The sequence below is a fragment of the Lethenteron reissneri genome, chromosome 19 (assembly GCF_015708825.2).
Source record: "Lethenteron reissneri isolate LAM-NWPU_2019-01 chromosome 19, ASM1570882v1, whole genome shotgun sequence".
Classification (NCBI taxonomy): Eukaryota; Metazoa; Chordata; class Hyperoartia; order Petromyzontiformes; family Petromyzontidae; genus Lethenteron; species Lethenteron reissneri.
In genome coordinates, this window is record NC_083797.1 from 12,021,797 (window position 1) to 12,042,311 (window position 20,515).

A 20,515-nucleotide genomic window follows, 5' to 3' on the forward strand; every position below is an offset into this window, starting at 1 on the left:
GGTTGTGCGCAGTACAGCAGCACTCCGGGTGCATCTTCACTCTGTGCCGTGTGTCTCTCGGCACGATGTCCAACGTGTCGTGCCATGTGCTGGGGAGCTCCTTCAGAAGCTAAACAATCATTTTCGGAACAACTCAGTTGCATGTCCGACGGAGGGGCTCACGGTGGGAGTAAAGATGGGTCTGGGGAGAGGGGGGGGGGGTGAGGGAGATGGGACACTTACCGGACGGCGGTGAGCTTGTCGAGGTTGTGGTGGCGGTCGAGCAGCCCGTGCAGCACCCGCAGCGCCAGCACGCGCGCCTCCGCCTCCTCCAGCAGCGCCGGCCACAGCAGCGGCTCCAGCACGGGGCCAGGCAGCGCCAACAGCAGGCTGCCTGCTGCCTTGTGCTCCGGCACCACCTGCGGATGAGCGCGAGGGAGCTGCAATTGGCTGGCCTCCTTGACAAAATCATCGGTTCTTCGACTTCCTGGGTAGGTTTCGATTTAAAGCTTTCGTGACTGCAGGGATTCATCTTCTTGGTTCTTTCGGTAAAGTCGTCACGTAGTTAGGGAAGTAATAAAATAATAAAAATAAAACATAATAAAATTATTCTCACGACGTTTCGGCCACAACGCAAGCAGCCGTCCTCAGGTGGAGAACAGGTCTGTCGGGCAGACAAGCCCGACGTTGTGGCCGAAACGTCGTGAGAATTATTTTATTATGTTTTATTTTTATTATTTTATTATTTCCCTTCTACGTGACTTTACCGAAAGAACCAAGAAGATGAATTCCTGGGTAGGTTTTCGCGGGAGCACTGAATGGCTGTTTGTATTCGTGCCGCACAGCAAGTTGTTTCGTCGTCGTGTCCAACGTTTCCACTCCACGTGCTCGCGAGGGAGGGGGAGTCCCCGCTCCAGACGAAGCTCCCGGGCACGTGGACCGAAACGTCGGACATCATGCGAAACAACACGCAGTACGAACCGAACGCACGCACGGCTGGATGAGTAGCGAATCGTAAGTCTATGTCCAGATTAGTTATCCAGGAAATGGCTTCAGTTCGTGTGTGTGGGATTGCTTTCATGCCTCTTAATTTTTTTGGAGTCGACTGGGGAACACCACGAGGTGGTTGATGGTCGGGTCGGTGAGTGGCAAGTCTTCAAGGAGAGTTCATATGATACTGGTAGGAACCACCTGATTTCACCAGCCCACAGGGGATTATTGTGTCCATCCGTCGTGCATCCAAAAATGGGAGGGGTGGGGCTGGGTGGAGAGGGGAGGGTGGGGAGGGGAGGGGCAGGGTGGGGAGGGGAGGGTGGTGAGGGGCTGGGTGGGGAGGGTGGGGCTGGGTGGGGGGTGGGAGGGTTGGGGCTGGATGGGGTGGGGCTGGTCACCCCGTGGTGCCCTTATAAAACTCAACGTTTAACCTACTCACGCCGGCTTGTGCCCGCCCTCACAGTCGGGCATATTTGCGGTATACACCACGCCGCCGTTGACCCTGGCCATTGACCGACCAACCCAACGTTCCTACCAGCTCCCTCCGCAGGAATGTGTTAAAGTGTTCTAAACCCAAACACCAACTAATATCACACACATCATCTGTACGGGATAAGCAATGTATTGCAATAGCAATGATCAGTCATTGATACTGTACAAAGGACAGGATCAGCTAAGGCTTGAGCACTGTCATCTAAAGTCAGGGATGGAGTGCCTAGTTCCTGACTGATGAACAGAATCCAGTGTGTTGCGGGATGGATGCTGCAAAACTGCTCTAAGTATGTACGTATAATGCACTCCAAGTGTAGAATAAGATAGAACTGGAGAAACGGAGAGGTCGAGACGGGTGGAGGCAAAGGAAGAGAGACCGAGACACACAGTAATAAACTAAACTATTTCAACGATTATTTTACTATTTGTTATTTTACCAGGTCAGGCCCCCAATGAGCTACATAGCTCTTTTTCAGTAGCGACCTGGCCACAAATGATAGCTCGACGAAGTGGCTTATCACTTGGAAAGTTATAGCAGCCAAATACTAAAAAACAAACAATAACACAACCTAGGCATAGAGAGAGAGAGAGACAAGGAGAAGGGGCCATGCAGAGGCAGCCAGAAAAACAACCCCAATGTGCATCATACAGACAAGGGAAACGCGAGCAGCCCGAGAAAGCTGCAGGGCAAACGAAGTTGAAGGAAAGGCAGGCAGTGTCATTATAAAAAATAACAACCCCCAAAACCGATCGATATCCCACCGCAGATTCAGGAGAGTAAAACTCGGCAAAACGTTTCAAACTCCGTCCCTCCACTGCCAAGCGTAACCTAAAGCCGAGCAGCGTGAGATTTGTTACCAGCAGCGACTGCGCTGCCGATGATGTCGCAAGGGACCATGACTCTCTTACCTTCAACACGGACCTCAGCAGCATGACCTGATACATGTGGTCGGCTTGCTCCCTGAGAACACGTGCACAAAAAAACAAAGACAAAGGTCACCCGTATAGCCTTAACAAGCTGTTTATAAGCAAGCACGGTTATAGCGAGCACATATGAAGGCCAGAATGGCACACTAAGGGGATGGGTGGCCAATACCACGCCCGGCCGCCTTTGTCTCCCCAGTGCCAAAGTTTACACACCACACCAGATACACATTTATTTAAGGCTAAGTCTATGTAGGGGAGGCCCAAGACCAGTACAAATAGTCGCCACTGGTGTTGGTCGTCAGTAAGAATCGAATTCAGCCCTACACATACATGCATACAAGTGGAGTGAGTTCAACTGAGTCGCAGACGTATACTTGAAGGCAACACATTTATTACACGCTTTCTATTAACTCACTCTGTCTGTTATTGTTGTCGTATCCTCAAATCTTGCAACTCAATTTTAACCCACTTCCCAATGTGGTATCGACTGCAAACTTGGTATACTTATGTCATACTGATGACAATACTATATTCTATTAAAAAATTTAAAATTAAAACAAAAATTTTATATGTTATGTTTCGGCTTGGGTCTAATTGTCCACGCTCAACTGACGTTGGCTGTAAACCACCACGGTCCCTTACGTTATGGCAAGCTTCGGGGCCACTTCCTGGAGTCGTGGAGTTCTTCCATTACTCGTACATTTCATAAAAGCGTGTTTTAAAAAAAGTATTTTTAAATATTACTTATTTAACTCCAACACACGGAGTAACTTCCCCTTAACAGAAGAACAACCTACGGTGGTGACCACCAGGCTAACTACACTAGTTACAACGTAACTCGCTACTACGGACCCGGACCACAGCTCGGGTCCAGGACCACGCGTTGGAGACTCGTTGAACGGAGAACGCCGACGAAGGTTTCTTCCAGGATGAACAACAACAACAACCCTGGTCCCTCTTGGGACCCGCCTTATATTCTCTGCGGCGTGTCTGACTCCACCCTTGGCCACGACCACCTTCCAGAATCCTCGGGACGGATCTCGATCCCAACCACGTGACCCCCATAGCCCCCCCCACTTGGGGCCCCTTTGTCGACTTAACTGGTCACGTGACCTCTCGGGTCAACCAGAGTGCCATGGCCTTTAATAACCTCATCCTATGGCCGGCACCCACACACCCTGTCCTGTAGGGTTGGCACTGCACGCCGAGCGTGGTGCCATCCAGCGCTATCAATCAGCGCTCACTGGGCCCCTCTAGAGCCGGTACGACACCCACACCCTTGTGGTATCCGCGATGTCGTCACACTGCACACCGTGCCTCTCTCGGGCCGGGAACGCACAGTGACATCCGGCGATGTCACTACACAAGCATGCTCAAAGACAAAGATCCCCCCCGTGCAGACTGCACAGACTTTTGGCGCAACTTATGTGAGCGCGCACCTATGAAGGCCGGCACGGCACACAAGGGGGTGGGTGGCCAACACTACGCCTGGCCGCCTTTGTCTCCCCAATGCCAATGATTAGACATAACCCCAGGTACTAATTTGAGGCTAAGTCGACCTAGGGGGGGGGTCCAGGACTGGTTCAGTTAATCATCACTGGTGTTGTCTGTAAACGGTAATCGAACCCGGGTCGCCAGGTTCATAGTGCGCTAACCATTGCACCACCGGTCCCCACAATCATGCACACAATGACACAAAGTGGGTCATGCCCACACAAAGACATGCTGCTCATACACACACACAGTCGTATAATCGCTGCACTGAAGGCAGAGTTCGAGAGAGATGCAGCTGAACGTTTGATTTTAGGTGATGGCATCATTCATTTTCACATTGCGTACACTTCCTGCATGTGCTGACTGTGAGTGATTCATCACGATTCCTGTACAATCAATGCATACTTATCCATGCTTCATCATTACAATCATGCAGTGCATCTGTATTGTTACAAACAAATCACCCATGTAATAATAGTAATGGCAGGCCGGTGAAAACTTAGATCTGCATCTTTATGACGCTCGAAAATCTCCCCCCCCCCACATCCCGTCGTCAATAATAACAACGGCCGGTGGATGACGGACAGCTGGGCCACGGTTCGGCATTCAGAAGACAACCACACTCGCAGTGTCTCTGTGTAGTGATGCCCCACCACTCAGCGTGTCTATGTAGATTTGAAGTTTTCATGACTGCAGGAATCCATACTCTTTTGTTCTTTCGGTAAAGTCACATAGGTAGAAAATTTATAGATCACGACGTTTCGATCGCAACACAAGCGACCGTCATCAGGTGAGACAAACACAGCAGGAGAACTGATGACGCAGGAGAAAGAGCTGCCGCTCATTTCTATCAGTGAGCCCCTCCTGGGAAAGGCGACGGAGTTTCCACACAGCCCCACGGCAAGGGGAAGTGCCTCCGTAGCACAGCCACTATTGCCTTCCAAACCAAAGTGCAATGGCTGGAGGAGTAAAATTACTCTGTTTGATCTGTTACTATCGATTCCGAAAGCTCGCAACACATGCGTCGAATTGCATGCGTAAAAGGTGCTTTTAGTCAAATGGAAAGCGTGAAATTGGTTTACGTGACCCAAGCAGACACATTCTCGTAAGTCAACTCATCGAACTGATAACCGATAGGGTAATAATTTCCTTAAAGAATTGAATATCCCAACTCAATTTGTGACTTTCCTTCTGTGGGCTGAGGACTACAGTACCACCACCCTCTGGCTGCAGGATATTTCTTCACGTGGATTGATTCATTGTTGGGTTAGGCCACCTAGCGATCTAAGAAATCTGTCGTTAAGAAGCCTCCACCACCTGACACAGCCAAACAAATAACTGCTGCGCGTAAAAGCGTAAGAACATCGTGCCAATTGTTGTTTCAGCTGAGTTGAAGAACGATCCTCATAACCAAATCAGATGGGACATTTTGCTTGAAACTACATCAAGCATCACCAGGACAATATTCTGGATGTCAGAATCGCCGTGTCACCTGATCCCTCTCTGTGCTCTCCCTCCCTCTGTGCTGTGTAGAAAGGCCATTGCCAAAAACGTCACCTTTTACGATACTTTTATTTTTAAGGAAGTGTTACATCTGTGCTTGTGCACCGCTGCCAATGCAGCATCCCCCAAAAAAATGATAAGATTATGAGTACTCACTTGTCTCCAGTGCTGCCCATATCCACTCCGACTCCGTGCAAAGGCATCTTGCCCATGATGAACATCATAATCTCGGAGCGCTGGTAGTCAGGCAGGATCCCCGCGAAGGAGCCTGCACAGGGTGACGCTCCGTTAAGTATGTACCTACACATGTTGAACTTCTTTAGCACCGTACGTAGCCAATCGTGCTACTCGGAGGTGCGGGATACGGGCGTGGTAAAGAGCGAGCGGACAGCCTCTCGGCCTTCAGGCGACCCCGTGGGGTCTCTACGATACCCCTCTACCGAGCCACAGCCTGCTGAAGAGCCTAAGCGAGGTCAAAACAAGTCCAGGCTGGGCCTACGTAAGAAAATGCTGTTGGGAAAAATACTCAGAAAATCAAGAGAACCACTACGGATCCTCGAGACCCATAGGTTCTCGTCTAATCCAGCGAATAGGCAACACTGCATGCTCAGGAGCCAAATGCAATCAGTAGCAAAACGGACGTCATTCATTTGGATCGAGAGAGGATCAAGCAGGCCATAGGCGACTGCGTGGCTGGGTTTTAGATTTTTTTCTGATTTATAAATCATTGGCGCTCTCTGCAGTCAGTTTCACCGGCTGGTCAAGGGCCGTTCGGCAGAGGTCGCAACCGGGTACCCGATACCCGTACCCAGCCGGGTACGGGTACCCGTTTGCGACCCTGGTGCGGCCGGGTACGGGTAGACCGTGAGTCACTGGTGAGTAACTGTTTGTCACTCATTTCCAAACGTCTTGTCTCTTCTCACAATTCAAGTTCCTAGAATCAACCCACCCGCGCCTGCAACATGGCTTCATCCCAGAGGTCGCAATCAGGTACCCGATACCCATACCCTACCCATACCTGGCCGGGTACGGGTAGGGTACGGGTACGGCCGGGTACGGGTACCCCTTTGCGACCCTGGTGCGGCCGGGTACGGGTACGGGTAAGGAATCAAAACCCGTTTGCGACCTCTGCTCCGCAGTCAGTTTCACCGGCTGGTCAACGGCCGTTCGGCCTGCGGGTGGCGACGCCGACGATGGCAATCCCCCACCCCGGTGTGGTGGAGCGGAGCGGGATTACGGCACCTATAGTTTTGACGACGGAATCCTGGAACATGGCCTCGGCGCTGGCGCCATCCATCGCGCTGTCGTCCTGTCCCCCCACATTACTCCAGCGCAGTTCCTGGTCGACGCTCAGCCTCAGGTGCTTGAGTAGCGAGTTGAACACCTCCAGCACGGCCGGACCTGCGGGCGGGCCAAGCATCAGCAACAATGCCCCATTAGCCAACCCCGCGACGGCCTCACCGACGTGCAGCGGGGGTGAGGATACAGTTCAAGTGAAGGCCCTTCATTTCACAATCAGAATTTGTATTTGTACTGGGGGAATCTGATGAGCCCCAAAGCTGTTTTTCACAGATGCCCAGCAGGAGTGGTTAAAGCTATAGCTGGAATCAAACCATCGATCGCACGCCAGCTCGCTTAATAATAGAGCGCTGACAACCCACAGCACACGAATGTACGTTGAACTTCTTTTCCACCGTACGTAGCCAACCGTGCTAATCGGAGGTGCGGGGGAATGACAGTCACATCAACAGCACGCTCGCGCGAGTGAAGCTCGAAACGACGACCGGCAACAGCGAAGGCGAATTAATGAATGATTGCGCTCAGCAGAGCGAAGAGTGTGCACAGAGGAAGACAATCCGCTGACCGATGGAGCCCCCTGCGGCGATGGAGACCGTCTCGGACAGCACCTGCACCACCCCGGCGCGCACGGTCGCCCTGGCCTTGCTGTGCGTGTCCAGGTGGCCGAGCAGCTTCTGCAGAACCATGTGGGCATGCTGGTTCTGAGATGGGGACACACAAGAATACCAATGAGTGAGCCATTTATAGATACCCCACAGGTACACACAAGTATACGCAGGATTGAGTCGTTTATAGATACCCTACTGACTTCTAATGACCCCCTCTTACTTTCTTCTTAGAGGAACTGATAATAAATAGGTGCATTGGATTAAAACATCATATATATGTATGTACCATGCCTCCAATATTATATGCAGTACATATAAATTGTAGAAGTTCAGATGGAAAAAAAAATATATTTTCGCTGCAGTTTCTCACTTTTATGTTAATGTGGTATCTGTAAATGGATCGGCCAGCATATATAAACAAAAAAAACCCTCGGTGGCGCCTGCAACACTGTTGGGGCAAGTGCTGCTAGCGCAGCACCGATGAAGGCCGGCACAGTACACGACAGGGTGGGTGGCCACCACCACGCCCGGCCGCATTTGCCTCCCGAGTAGCAATGTTTTTACACGTCGCACGAGGACCTCATTTGAGGCTGAGTCGACCTAGGGGAGGCCCAGGACCAGTTCAGATAATCGCCAGCGCGGCGCCCGCAACTACGGCCCCCGCTAGCAGCGGCTACCGCCAGAGCAGCCACCACCAGACCCCCACTTGCTCAGAGCAGCTGACAAACCCTGGGCTTTGTACCCCCCCCCCCCCCCCGGTGCAGGAAATACAAAATGCAATTCACGCGCGCCGCGACGGCCACTGAGTCACGCTCACAAGCTCGGCGGGACAATCACCGCCCAGTGAGATGGGAGGTGCGGGCGGGCACCTGGACGGAGTACATGATGATCTTGAAGCAGCGGACGGCGAAGGTGTTGGGATCCCACAGGGAGTGACCGTCCAGGTGCCTGCGACGCACACCAAAGATAAAGATTCCCCGTATAGCCTTAACAGACTGTGGGGACAAGTGCTGTTCGTGAGCATCTATGAAGGCCGGCACGGCGCACGAGGAGGTGGGTGGCCAATACCATACCTGGCCAATACCATACCTGGCCAATTTTGTCTCCTAGGGGAGGGTTCAGGACCAGCTCAGATAATCGTTGGTGGTGTTGACCCGCGAGCGGGAAACGAATCCGGGTTGCCAACCACTGCGCCACCCCTCTTACACACATATGCATGCGACATGCGTGTTGCGTGTTGATGGACGACCGGGCACAGAGGCCACTGTGCCCTCAAGTGTCCGAGGGAGACAACAAGGCAACCATGAAGACACGGCTTGAGCCGCTTCTCCCACAATTCGGTCAAAATTGTATATCTACATGCTGCCTTCGTCTGGTCCCATGAGCCTCGGGGAATGCCACCGAAGAATCCTAGAAGTGTGAGCTTGATGTGGTGGCACGTGTCTATACGTGCCGGTTTGACGCCCTCAACAGACATCAAACTCTGGGACCTTCAACTCAGGATCTCAAAAGTGGTTGCACAGCATCACGATGCAGACGCGAGCCCTGAGATGCGAACAACCTCACAGGTTTAACCCCTGAAGTAAGAGGTGCAGTTCAAGTGCTCTGACACAGACATCAGCCCCTTGACAAACAAACAAAACCACACAGCCTTAGGGCCTGAACTCAGGAGCCCACAAAGATGCTGCTGGCCCAGCGCTGGAGCAGCGGCAGCAGCGCGGATACCAAGTGGGGCGGAGCGCTCACATCAGCACGGGCCGGATGATGCTGTCGATGTTTCCGTAGGCGGCGCGGGACAGCAGCTCGCGGAGGCAGCTCTCGGCGAGGCTCTCCGGCTTCTCCTGCTCCATGGGTGCCGGCGAGCCCGGAGTCTGGCTGCCGGACGCAAGGAGAGGCCCAGATGAATATTCTAAATAGAGTTATACATCATTATGCTTGGAAATGTTGATTGCAAGTCACGTTCTTAAACCCGGCAAATATGTTGCTCCGGTTAATCCGAAATCCACGTGATCGCCTCTACAGTACAGTCGTTGCATTTCTTTACAACATTGATCTTGATTGGCGTGGCTCTGCTATCATCCACTTAGTGGGCCCAGTCTTCTGGGCCCACTCATTAACAAACTCAATATATATTATAACCTAAACAATAATGTATATTAGTGGTTTTTGGCATAGAGATCCCCAGAAAATGGATATTGTTTTATTATCCGCAGCCATCCTCCCTGTACATTAGCGCGGATAATCGAGAGTCTACAGTAATTTGCACGTGTTGTTCACGTGACAAACCTTACAAGTCGAGTGGAGGTGGGTTTGTGACACATTTACACCGCCGAAGCCAGCATTATTTTATTATGAATCTGGTTAAAAGCATTTATACACTAACTTAATCCGTCAGTCCGTAGCGGGGGGGCGGCGGCACTATAGATATTGTAAACCTGACCAAAGTTTAACAAAACTTTAGTTTGAAGTTGTGTAGGCTGTTGGGGACTTACACTCTGGAAAAAAACTGGAAGAATTGATCAAAGGGGGTTGCCGATAACTTAGAGACGCAAACCAGCACAAAAAGGACAATTTGCAAATCATGAAGAGCATTTCCTAAAGACCGCTACCTATTGTGCAAACTTGTTTTACCCCCACTGACAGCTACCAATCGACTTCCACACTGCTCGCTAAATACTTCCGAGTGCAAACGCATGCGTGGGTTTTCCCCCACACGTTTATTCATGCGGTTGGTTTCCGAACGGTAAGGGGGCAATGTTGCCGCTGTGCGCGATTCCAATCGAGTCATTTCGCAGGCAATTTTGGAGCAGTGGGATGTTTCCCCAATACCAGTTACACTGTATGGCTTTTTTCTTTTTTTTAGGTATTAACAGAACGGAGGGAGAAAAACACAAAATCCACACGGAGAGGCGGCGCTCAAGGCAGGAACCGAACCACGTCCCCTTGTACCTACGAGGCAGCGAGTGTCACTGGACGTGTGTGCAGCAAGTGGTGCCGTGTTACTTGCGCCGGATCGGCCGCCGCTCGGTACGCGCCGAGTGGCCGTCGGCGCAGCGCTCTCTGTGCGTATCTACGTCCAACTTCTTTTGCACCGTACGTAGCCAACCACGCTGATCGGAGGTGCGGTCGGAAGTGACAACAAACCACGCGCACCCTTCCGAGCTGTCGGCGTGCTGCATGTTGAAGAGCAGCGAGGGCACGATCTTATCCATGTGCTGCGGCTCCCAGATGTTGGCTTGAAGCTCGTCCTTCACGGTCTTGCGCACAACGCCCTGCAGCCCCTTCAGGCCTGACATGCGGATGCTGACACGCGACAAAGATAAAAATTCCCCCGACCACCCAAGTATCACCTTAACAGACTGTTAGGGCAAGTGCTGCTAGCGAGCGGCTCTTCAAGGCCGGCACGGCACGCAAGAAGTTTACGCAATACACCCAGGTCACTCATTGAAGGCCGACACAACCTAAGCAAGGCACAGACTGTGTTCACATCCCACATGCCACTGGTGACGGTGTAGAGTGTGCACGTAGCAATAACTATATAAACCATTGCCAGCCTCACTATGATGTATTTTGGTGAGCCAGGTCCCGACTGCTCATACGGTGGGTTAAGTCATGCAAGCATGAGGCATTATGAGGGGCGACTGTCTTTAATTGTAGGCAAGTCACCCTACACGCTTCAACAAGGCAGTGCCACTTCAAACAGTAAGTCACACAATCAAACACACACACACAATCAAACACACAATCACACCTATGTCCTTGCGCATTCCCAAACTCATTGTCTCTCTGAGCCACCGTTGGGCATTAAAGGCTGTTTAACCTAACCTTCCGCATATGGGGATGTTCCCACTATCCGCCAAAGCAGTGCGATAATTTCCGTGCCGTTATCCTGCCCATGGCTCGTCATCAGGGTTCTGGGAGTTGTTGTGACCCCCTTGTGCAAAACCAAAATAACAAGAGCAGCCATTTTTTTTTTGGTAAAAGAAAAACTCAATACGTCAAGAACAGCAATGGACGACGTGGTGAACACGAGCCGGTGGTCTTTAATAAACAACGTCACAAAGCGGTTCCTTAAAGAGCCGCACGCGGCTCTGGCGCTGCAGCTTGCCAACCCCTGTCCCAGGGCTCCCAACACCCCTGTAATCAACGCCTTCTTACACCACACTGGGTGCTCGCAATGACTCGACGTGACACCCCTCTGCACTCTAGTCGAAGGCACTCCTCGCCATCACAACACAATTTGGGTTCTAGCTTATTTGCTCAGGGCGCCTTATTCCACCTCATCGCACTCGAGCACTCGATGTGGCCTCTCAGGCAACCCGAGATGCCGAACACAGCCATCCCAGACCACCACTTCTCAGCCACAGTTGGCACAATCGCCACGCTCGGCAGCACAATGTCGGACTGCTCACGGCACGAGTCGGACAGCGAGAGCACATTTCTTGGTTTCTGGGGGGCTCAACTGCAAAGCGTGCACCGCTCCTTCCCCCACCGCGTGATGGCGCCAGAGGCGGCCTCCTTGCGCTCCCCCACTGCCGAAACGTCCTTTCCTGAGCTCGCTTGTCTCTGCTCCCCTACCAGACAACCCCACATGAAGCCTGGCTGTTCTCCGTGACCAGTTCCTCTCTGCACTGCCAGCTGGATGTTGGGCACAGCTTGCCATGGCTGGCATCCTTCTGCTGTGGTCTCTCTCCAAGCATCCCAATTATGTGGGAGTGGGTTCCTTATGAAACTTGGGCTGGGTTTGGCACGGTCCATTGGTTAATTTCTTGATAGAACTCGGCCCTGCAATTGCTCCGAATTCAACGCCCACGGTCTTAATGAATATCAGCGATTCCTCCTCCGCTAATCACTTAACTCAAAGTGCACGCCGTGCATGCCGATAAATTGGCGACCTGAGCGGGAGGGCCCATCAATTCCTTCATCGCCTGGAAAAAAACACAGAACCTGCTCTTCCCGTGCCAGTTCACCACCCCACATTCAAGCCACGTGGTCCACGCCCTTACTCACTCAGTGCAAGTGGTGGGGTCTTCGATGTTCGAGTGGCACATGGCGCTGAACTTGGAGACGAGGAAGTCGTACTGGCGGTGGTACGAGGGGGTGTCCTCCTCAATGTTAGCAAACTTCACAAACTGCAAGCAAGCTCCGCCAGGAGGCAGGGGGGAGAGAGGGGGGGGGCGGGGGGAGGCGGGAGGGGGGGCGCACACGGCGCTGGTGAGAACAATCATGAACGAGATGAGAATCCGCAACGCGTTGGCCGGTAGGGCCTCTTAAACGGTCCACTTGTGCCGATACTTTCGTTGAATCACTGTGATGATGTCCAAGTTGTATGCAAATGATGTGCAAGCATGACCTCTAACGTAACCCTCTCATGACTAAATTAATAAAGGCGAAAAACCAAACCCCAAACGTGCTGGAGATGTTTATATGACGTCAGAGTCGATATATTTATATATATAACGTAGCAGTCGACAAACGTGGACATGACAAACGAGAGGGTAAAGTCAATTCATCGTGACCGCGTGAACGAGATGAAACATACGAGACTGGCATTACAAACCAGACGGTATAAACATGAAGCATGAAAATCATGACCTCGAACTTTTACGCAATTCATCGAATTGCAGCTGTTATGGATTGCTCCATGCCCAACAATCCGTATTCATTCCAAATACTCGATCGTCATCATCGCCATCAGCAGAACATATACATGGTCTATCCATAGCTGGACTAAGACCCTCCTCCCCCGTGCCGCCGCCGTAAATTCGTGGTCCTAAACACCGCAATCGTCCCACTCCTGCACACGAACGAAATCATTGTTCCTCACGGCCGCAGCGCCGAGCACACAGCATCTTGCGTTCAAGTTTACTCTGCGAGCCGTCAACCTCTGAAACCAGATTTCCCAAATGTCAAAGCGTCACGCATGCACATGCGGGCGAACCACGGAGTGGCCGCCTTCTCTGCCCCACCGCATTAAACGTAACACTGCGTTGAGACCAGCGGACGTCCTCCACGAGGCTTTGACCTTTCCTTGGAACCTTCGCACACGTCATGTAGAATCGGGAGAAGGGAATAATCTCGGTGCTCTATGCAAACGGGGTGAAGGGGCGTTTGAGAGGCGGTGCGGACGCAGGAGAGATCGATGCGGAACGGAAACCACTTGACAGAATAAAGAAAAAACACACGCAGGATTTATTTTAATGCACGCGATGACACAGTGCAATTATAGGAGACAAGACAGGCAGAGACTGGCTTGGGTTATAACGACAGCAAACAATAACTCTGAGAAGCCAATTTGCTGATTAAGTTCTTCACACGCGTGCACAAGCACGCACACGGACACAACATACGTACACACACACACACACATTCACTCAACACCAACATGGTGTTAACAGGAAGAATATACAGTCAAATGCACGTGTGCAAACAAACATTTATACACATTCACACGTACATTGTGGTACACACGAATATCCACACAAACACGCTGACACACGAGCACACAAAGACGCAGCCACAAACGTACATGCACAAACGCACAAAGACAAAGTTCCCCCATATACCGTAACCTTTAACAGACTATAATAATAGGGGTTTTCCCCTTTTTTCTGGCAACAAAACTGAAACATTTTTACAAGGATTCATGTCTGCATTAACCACAATACTAGCAGTCAAAATGCAAACAAAAAACATACAATGATAATTTTGATTTAAAGCTTTCATGACTGCAGGGATTCATATTCTTGGTTCTTTCGGTAAAGTCACGTAGAAGGGAAAGAATTAAATAATATGAATATTAAACAATCAAAAAACATTTTTGTTTTACATTTATATTATTTTATTATTTCCCTACTACGTGACTTTGATAATAGATGCATTGTCCTTGAAACTGATTGGTCCACACCAGGGACGGCTTTCTTTTGAGCCTCGACCCAATTGGTGCTCGACCAGAGGACGCCAAAAGGCGTACAGCTCAAAGGCAATGCAAATAATGAGGGCTCGGGGTGAGCATCTACATCATTAACAGACTGTTAGGGCAAGTTCTGTTAGCAAGCAGTCAATTAGGTCAGCACGGCACATGAGGGAGAGGGTGGCCAGCACCATACCCAGCTGCCTTTGTCTCCCCAATGATGATGTTTACACACCTCACCAGGTACTAATTAAGGCCGAGTCGATCTAGGGAAGGTCACTGCGCTGCCGCTCCCCAAATACAAGCATACTTAGACACATGCACACACACAGCACATTCACAATCACACACGTCCATCGGAAAGGTCAGTTAGCGTATATCAATATAAAAGTTGAGTTTGAGAACCAAATTGTGTAAGGTAATTTAATTTCACAAAAATTCATCACTGATTGGAAATCATGAATGTGAGAATGCTCATAACGACCTTGCCAAAGCAATGATCCAGAGCCACAGTTCTGGACTTCAGCCGAAATTCCATGAGTTGTGGTGAATTTATTTAATGGTCTTGGCTTGATCACGAGCGACTGCACAAATTGAAATTGCAAGTGACCGCAACACTGCGCTAGTTTTCGCGGTTGTGGTGCACAACTCTCCGTGTGTTATTCGGTTGTCGAAAACATTAAAAAAAAAATTACCAGGTTCAGCCCACTGAACTATATAGCTCTTTTCAGAAGCGACCCGGCCACAAATGACAGCTGAACGAAGTGGCTCATCACGTGGAGATTTACAGCAGTAGTCAAATTTCCTCTAAACGCACGTTGATTCTAAACGTGGAGGGAAAAACTGAAGGACCCGGAGAAAAATCCACGCGACCACGGAGAGAATATGCAAACTCCAAATTTACAAGCGTCAGGGCTGGGATCGAACCCATAGGGGCTCCTGTATAACGGCCGAGGTAGTTAACATCTCGCTACCGTGGCGCCCCAATGTGATGTCTTCTCACCGGTTGGGAACATTGGTGCAATATCAGAAATTCGAAAACGCGACAGCGATGGCGACGACCGCGGTAACACATCACCCACAGCTGTGCCTCGGCACAGGGCGGTGCACGTTATTTTTAGAAGCTACTCGTTGCTACTTGCAGCATCTCTCGCTGCGGTTAAATGAACTCGCTGCACCGGTCCATTCATTACGCCGCAGCCACATTTAACAGCGCGCCGCTGTTCGCTCTGCCGAGTCGCCTCGCCTGCGTCACCCAAATATGAACGCAGCCCCTCTGTTACACCAACTCTTCGGCTGCCGAAGCCGAGAGCAAAAAACGAGCGGCAAAATTGTATCCTAACCTTTGCACAATGAATTGTGGAGGTCTTGTGATGCAGGAATTCACTGAACTAATATGGTCCAGATGGTTGATATGTTTACAACAGATTGCCATTTTTGCACTCGGACTCCTCAACAAAAAAAAGACAACTTCTAGCCCAACTGGCAACATTGGAAAGTCACAATTTAGGAAATTATATTCATGTGCATATGTCCACAACGACTCTGGAGATGAGGTAACATTTATAGAATGGTTGTTTTGGACTAGAACACCACAGGGGCTTTCCAGCATTAGCTCTCTGGACCCAGTTGGCGGGACGAGAATGAGAGGCCGGCCAAGGACCATTGGGATAATGATGATGATGAACGTAGCGTCTGGAACAGGGAGATCAGTGGCAGGCGTGGCTACGCGGGTCACCAACAACCATGAGTGCTTGAGGAGAGGGTTCGTTGCAAGGAATCGCCGGTGCAACCACGACTCTAACGGATAAGCGACCGATGATGACGACGATGTTAAATGATGGATTATTATTAGACGTGTTTACCCAGAAAAAGCCTTACCAAGTCTTATTCTTTGGTTCTTTCGGTAAAGTCACGCAGAAAGAAATTTAATAATAATAGAACACGACGTTTCGATTGCAACACAAGCAACCATCATCAGGTAAAATTAATGAGAAAACAAACATAGTAAACTTGGAAATATAATGCAATACAACACAGAGAGTCGGCCAACACCAGTCAACACCCCACCTGGTTGATTACGTTCTTCTAAAGAATGCTAAATTTCAGAGAGACAAAACTTAGACACGGAGACACACAATCAGAGACTCACACAGAGACAGAGACAAACACACACATAGGCACCCAGAAAGACAACGTCTCTGTGTCGAGGCCTTAAATAGACAGAGGGGGGGGGGTGGGGCAGAGGGAGAGTTGTGTGGAATTCCTGCCCATAGCGGCCGGAGGAGAGAATGGCGAAGGGCAGAGCCAGCCCCAGCCCAGGCCGATATAACGGGGGCCCCGTGAGGGGCTCGGGGTCTTGTGTGTGGCTGGTAAAGAAAGATCAACGTCGGGGAGAGGAAGCCTCTAGCCACGTGGTCCGGGGCCCAGCTTGTGGTCCGGGCCGGGATAGCGAACCGTGTCTAGTTCTGCCGCAGCGTGGCGAGATGGGACATTCGAGACCCGAGTGTAGGTTGTGCGATGTTGTGTTGAAGTTGCGTAATAAACTAGTGTTGCTCCCAAGATAACGTCCGTGACTCAATTGGACTCACTACATATGTATGATATAAGAATTTTTATTTTAAATAAAATTGGGGTCACGAATAAAACATTAAACACATCACACTGTTTGACTTAATCGGCTGCAGCATGAGCACTAAAACTGATTTCAGAAAATCAGATTAACGACCTCCTAGTAGCCGAGCTTCCAGCTATAAACAGACACCACTTATGTCTCTAAATTAATCGTTTTATATTTAGTTAAGGGCCACGATCAATTTAAATAAATAAACGACACTATATACGAAATTAATAGATATTGATCGCGAGATGGGAAATTTAATGTATTGGGAGATGTGCGTTTCCACGAATTAATAGTTGTTGGTATTGGGTTTGCGTGTCCACCGTTAACCATGCGAGAAGTTTCGCGGATCTAAATGGCGCCAAGCGAAGTGGCCGGGTGGTCCTGAGTCAGAGGGGCGGAGCCCACGAGTTGATATCCTACATCTGGACAGCCCACCGTGGCTGACCAGAGTTCTCGAATGTCGCAAGACAATGGTCTCAACATTGCTCCCAGATAATTTTGGTACAGCATTTGAATTTCATTTGAGCTCTGATGCAATTGAAGATATCAGTTGCCACTGTCGTGCAATGAACTCCGCTTAGCTTCCGAGCATCAATCCGATTAGCGTGGTTGGCTACGTACGGTGCGAAAGAAGTTCAACGTACACACATACATCAATCGCACCGAGAGCTCGTAAATCTCTCAGGCGCAGTCCTCAGCTCACAACCACCCTGCCCACCTCGCACGTCACAGGGCAGGGTTGGCATCATACCGAGTTGGTTCCCAGGATCTGCAGCTGTGGCTCGTTGGACTCGAGGAGCTTCTGCACCATCTTGAGGAAGCTCTCCACAAAGTGGTTGATGCACTGCGAGTGGCACGCCATGAGCAGCTTGTCGAGGGCCTCCATGGAGATGACGACATACCTGGCGAGAGCACCGTTGGAGGTGAGTGCGAGGTCAAGGCAAAGGTGACCGCGGGGTCAGGGTGGGAAGGACAGCGGGGGGGGGGGGGGGGGGGGGGGGCGAGCTGCCGCCCTGGTAACAATTCATTTTAATCAGCAAATCGATACGTCTCCAACAAGCCTGCATGTGTATCAATCGCCCTGTCGCCAAAGACAGACGAGCCACCGGGAGGCCAATGTCACCCGCACACACGGGGAGAGAGGATGGGCCCCGCTGCTCAAGTGTGCCGCAGCCACCCACCGGCAAGCGATTGGCCACGTGCCCCTCACGCGCGAGCACTCACTCGTGTCGTCGCCGGGCCACGTCGCGGCTGAGCCTGGCAGACAGGTACGAGCCGATGCGGTCCAGCTTCTCGGGCGCCGACACGGCGTAGAACGTCAGCCTCTCCATGCTCGGCTTCACCAGGCCATCCTGCACACGACACGCGCGCACGTCACCGTTCGTGCGTGAGCGAGCGAGCGTCAACGCATGTATGTATGTTGAACTTCTATCACACTGTGTGTAGCCAACTGTGCTAATCACCCAGCTCGGTGCACTGTGCCCTCAGTGCAACGAGCTAGGCACAAGTGCCGTGGTGACGTCACTGACACTTAGTGTTATTGTTGTTGCGAGAGTCGATTCTGGTCGTCACTAAACCTGCGGAGAGTGTGGCCACTGGGAGACAGGGAAGTGTGAATCGTCGTGTGATGTTCATCTACCAGATTTCATAAATCGTCATGCAGATTTGTTGGGATGTACTCGCATCGCAGCGTAATTTTCTATCCAAATCTATCATTTGACAATTATTGATCAAATGAAAATGCAAGATAAGCCACAGTGTGGTCATGCAACTCAAACTATGCAGCGTATCGTAAACCACTGCAGTCTGCGCCCCTTCAACGGAGGAGGAGGAACAGCAAATCTACACGAACTCTCCCCTGAAGCACTCTCGTCATGGCCAGCAGAGCTCGACATTGGCATTTAGATCCTGAACAAATTGGTGCCATCACACGCAAAAACGGAATTGAAAATTTCCATGTTTCCAATTTTCATTTCGGATGTCTTCATCAAGGTATGCATGCATAAATGCAGTAAATTTCGTTCTGCTTGGAGGTCCTAGGTACCACCTCCTAAATGACCTACACAATATAAATATATTAATATTTTCCAGGCATTAACGAGTTCATTTAAAAATAAATCAAGTGAAATTTCGACAAATAACCAGAAAATAATTTGTGCGAGTTATGGAATTATAACACCGACTTAAGCACGAATTTACAATAATCTGTACGTGGTAAATTGAAATTAAAGGATGAACAGAGGATTCAAATAATCTGGGTCGTTGTAAGTATTTTGAACGTCATTCCAACGAGTGCTGGGAAAACAAATACAACAATTGTGTTCAAGCTCTGGCAGTCCTCGACTTACGATGGAGATGCGTTACGACGACCCCAGCGTAAGTCGAAAATATCGCTAGTCGAAGATGGCCCAGCCTACCCAGGTGTCTTAAAGAATGGTGATAATTTAGCAAAACAGAACAATTTACAGTACCGTACTATAGAAACTACATACAATATGTAATTATTAATTACAATACTGTATTGCACAGTAAAATGTAAAGTAAAAAAAACAAGGTAAATTCTTAGCCTACCTATATGAACTGCAATTTAATAGAAAGTTTTTCAGGAAACAATCTATCTGCTATAAAAACTTTTAACATGCGTATCGTATCGTGGTAACCCTAAAATGAAATCGGTAAAGCTACGTATCATACATGCATTGAACGTATCGTAACGTATCATATTGTACTGTACTCACCAAAATTCTGTCCGTCGTCTGCACATTTGAACGATGTTAGGTTGTTGATGGCAATTTTGTCGTATTGCTATCGCCATCGTAAGATCAAAATATCGTAAGTCGGACCATCGTAACTCTGGGACTACCTGTATTTAGAGAGACGACGGCGATTGATGATCATGATTAATATTGACTGATAATTGACGGATGATCGGGTCTCTCGCCAATGACTGATGATCCATGGATGATGATGATGACCTCTTACCTGTGGGTTTATAGGGTAGATGCTGTCCACAAGGACCTTGTAGCGCGGGCGAAACGCCCCGAAACACCCACACACCCCTGCAGACAGAGACAAACATCCCCCATGTTACCTTGACACAGACTGTTGGGGGGCACGTGTTGGAGGCGAGCACCTATGAATACAGGTAGAGCACACAAGGGGGGTGGGGGGCTGGGGCGTGGGGGTGGCCAGCATACGCCTGGCCGCCTTCGTCTAATCAGTGCTGATGTTCACACACTGCACCATCATTTAACACCGAGACGGAATCAGAATATTTATTTATACTGGAGGAATCCGAGTCAACCTCGGGGAAGCCCAGGACTGGTTAGGCGAGTCGTCTGTGATTTTAGCCACGAATGAGAATCAGACTCGGGTCGCCACGTTCATAACGCAGTGCACTAACCCATGACACTTCCGCTCCCCTCCTCGCTCGCACCATTACCAAGGACCAATTGAGGCCCGGCGCGACCGGCCAGGCTGTGTCTAGGCTGCAGCCAACTCCACCCACCCGCAGGCCCCGTGTCCCATCTGTGCTGGGAACATAAGTGGACTCGCAGTGCACACGACTCCGGGCGTGGTGACATTGAGGCCGGCGCCCTCCGGGAAGCCTGCGGCACTGCGAGCGCCGCAATCCAGTGCCAACCGGTCGCTCCGACGGCCCCGTCCACGGAAAGGACCAATGCA

The 20,515-nt window shown here is 50.4% G+C and overlaps 1 protein-coding gene across 1 annotated transcript in view; it reads right to left on the reverse strand.

Annotated features, from left to right (window-relative positions):
* Positions 1-20,515, reverse strand: part of LOC133344261 (protein EFR3 homolog B-like) — a 50,290-nt gene that overhangs the window by 19,385 nt on the left and 10,390 nt on the right. The window contains 12 exon segments of the mRNA XM_061554336.1: positions 223-398; positions 2,374-2,425; positions 5,545-5,656; positions 6,631-6,789; positions 7,253-7,388; positions 8,165-8,243; positions 9,042-9,170; positions 10,449-10,598; positions 12,306-12,427; positions 17,583-17,733; positions 18,056-18,183; positions 19,814-19,890. Coding sequence (XP_061410320.1) covers positions 223-398; positions 2,374-2,425; positions 5,545-5,656; positions 6,631-6,789; positions 7,253-7,388; positions 8,165-8,243; positions 9,042-9,170; positions 10,449-10,598; positions 12,306-12,427; positions 17,583-17,733; positions 18,056-18,183; positions 19,814-19,890 — 1,471 coding nt within the window.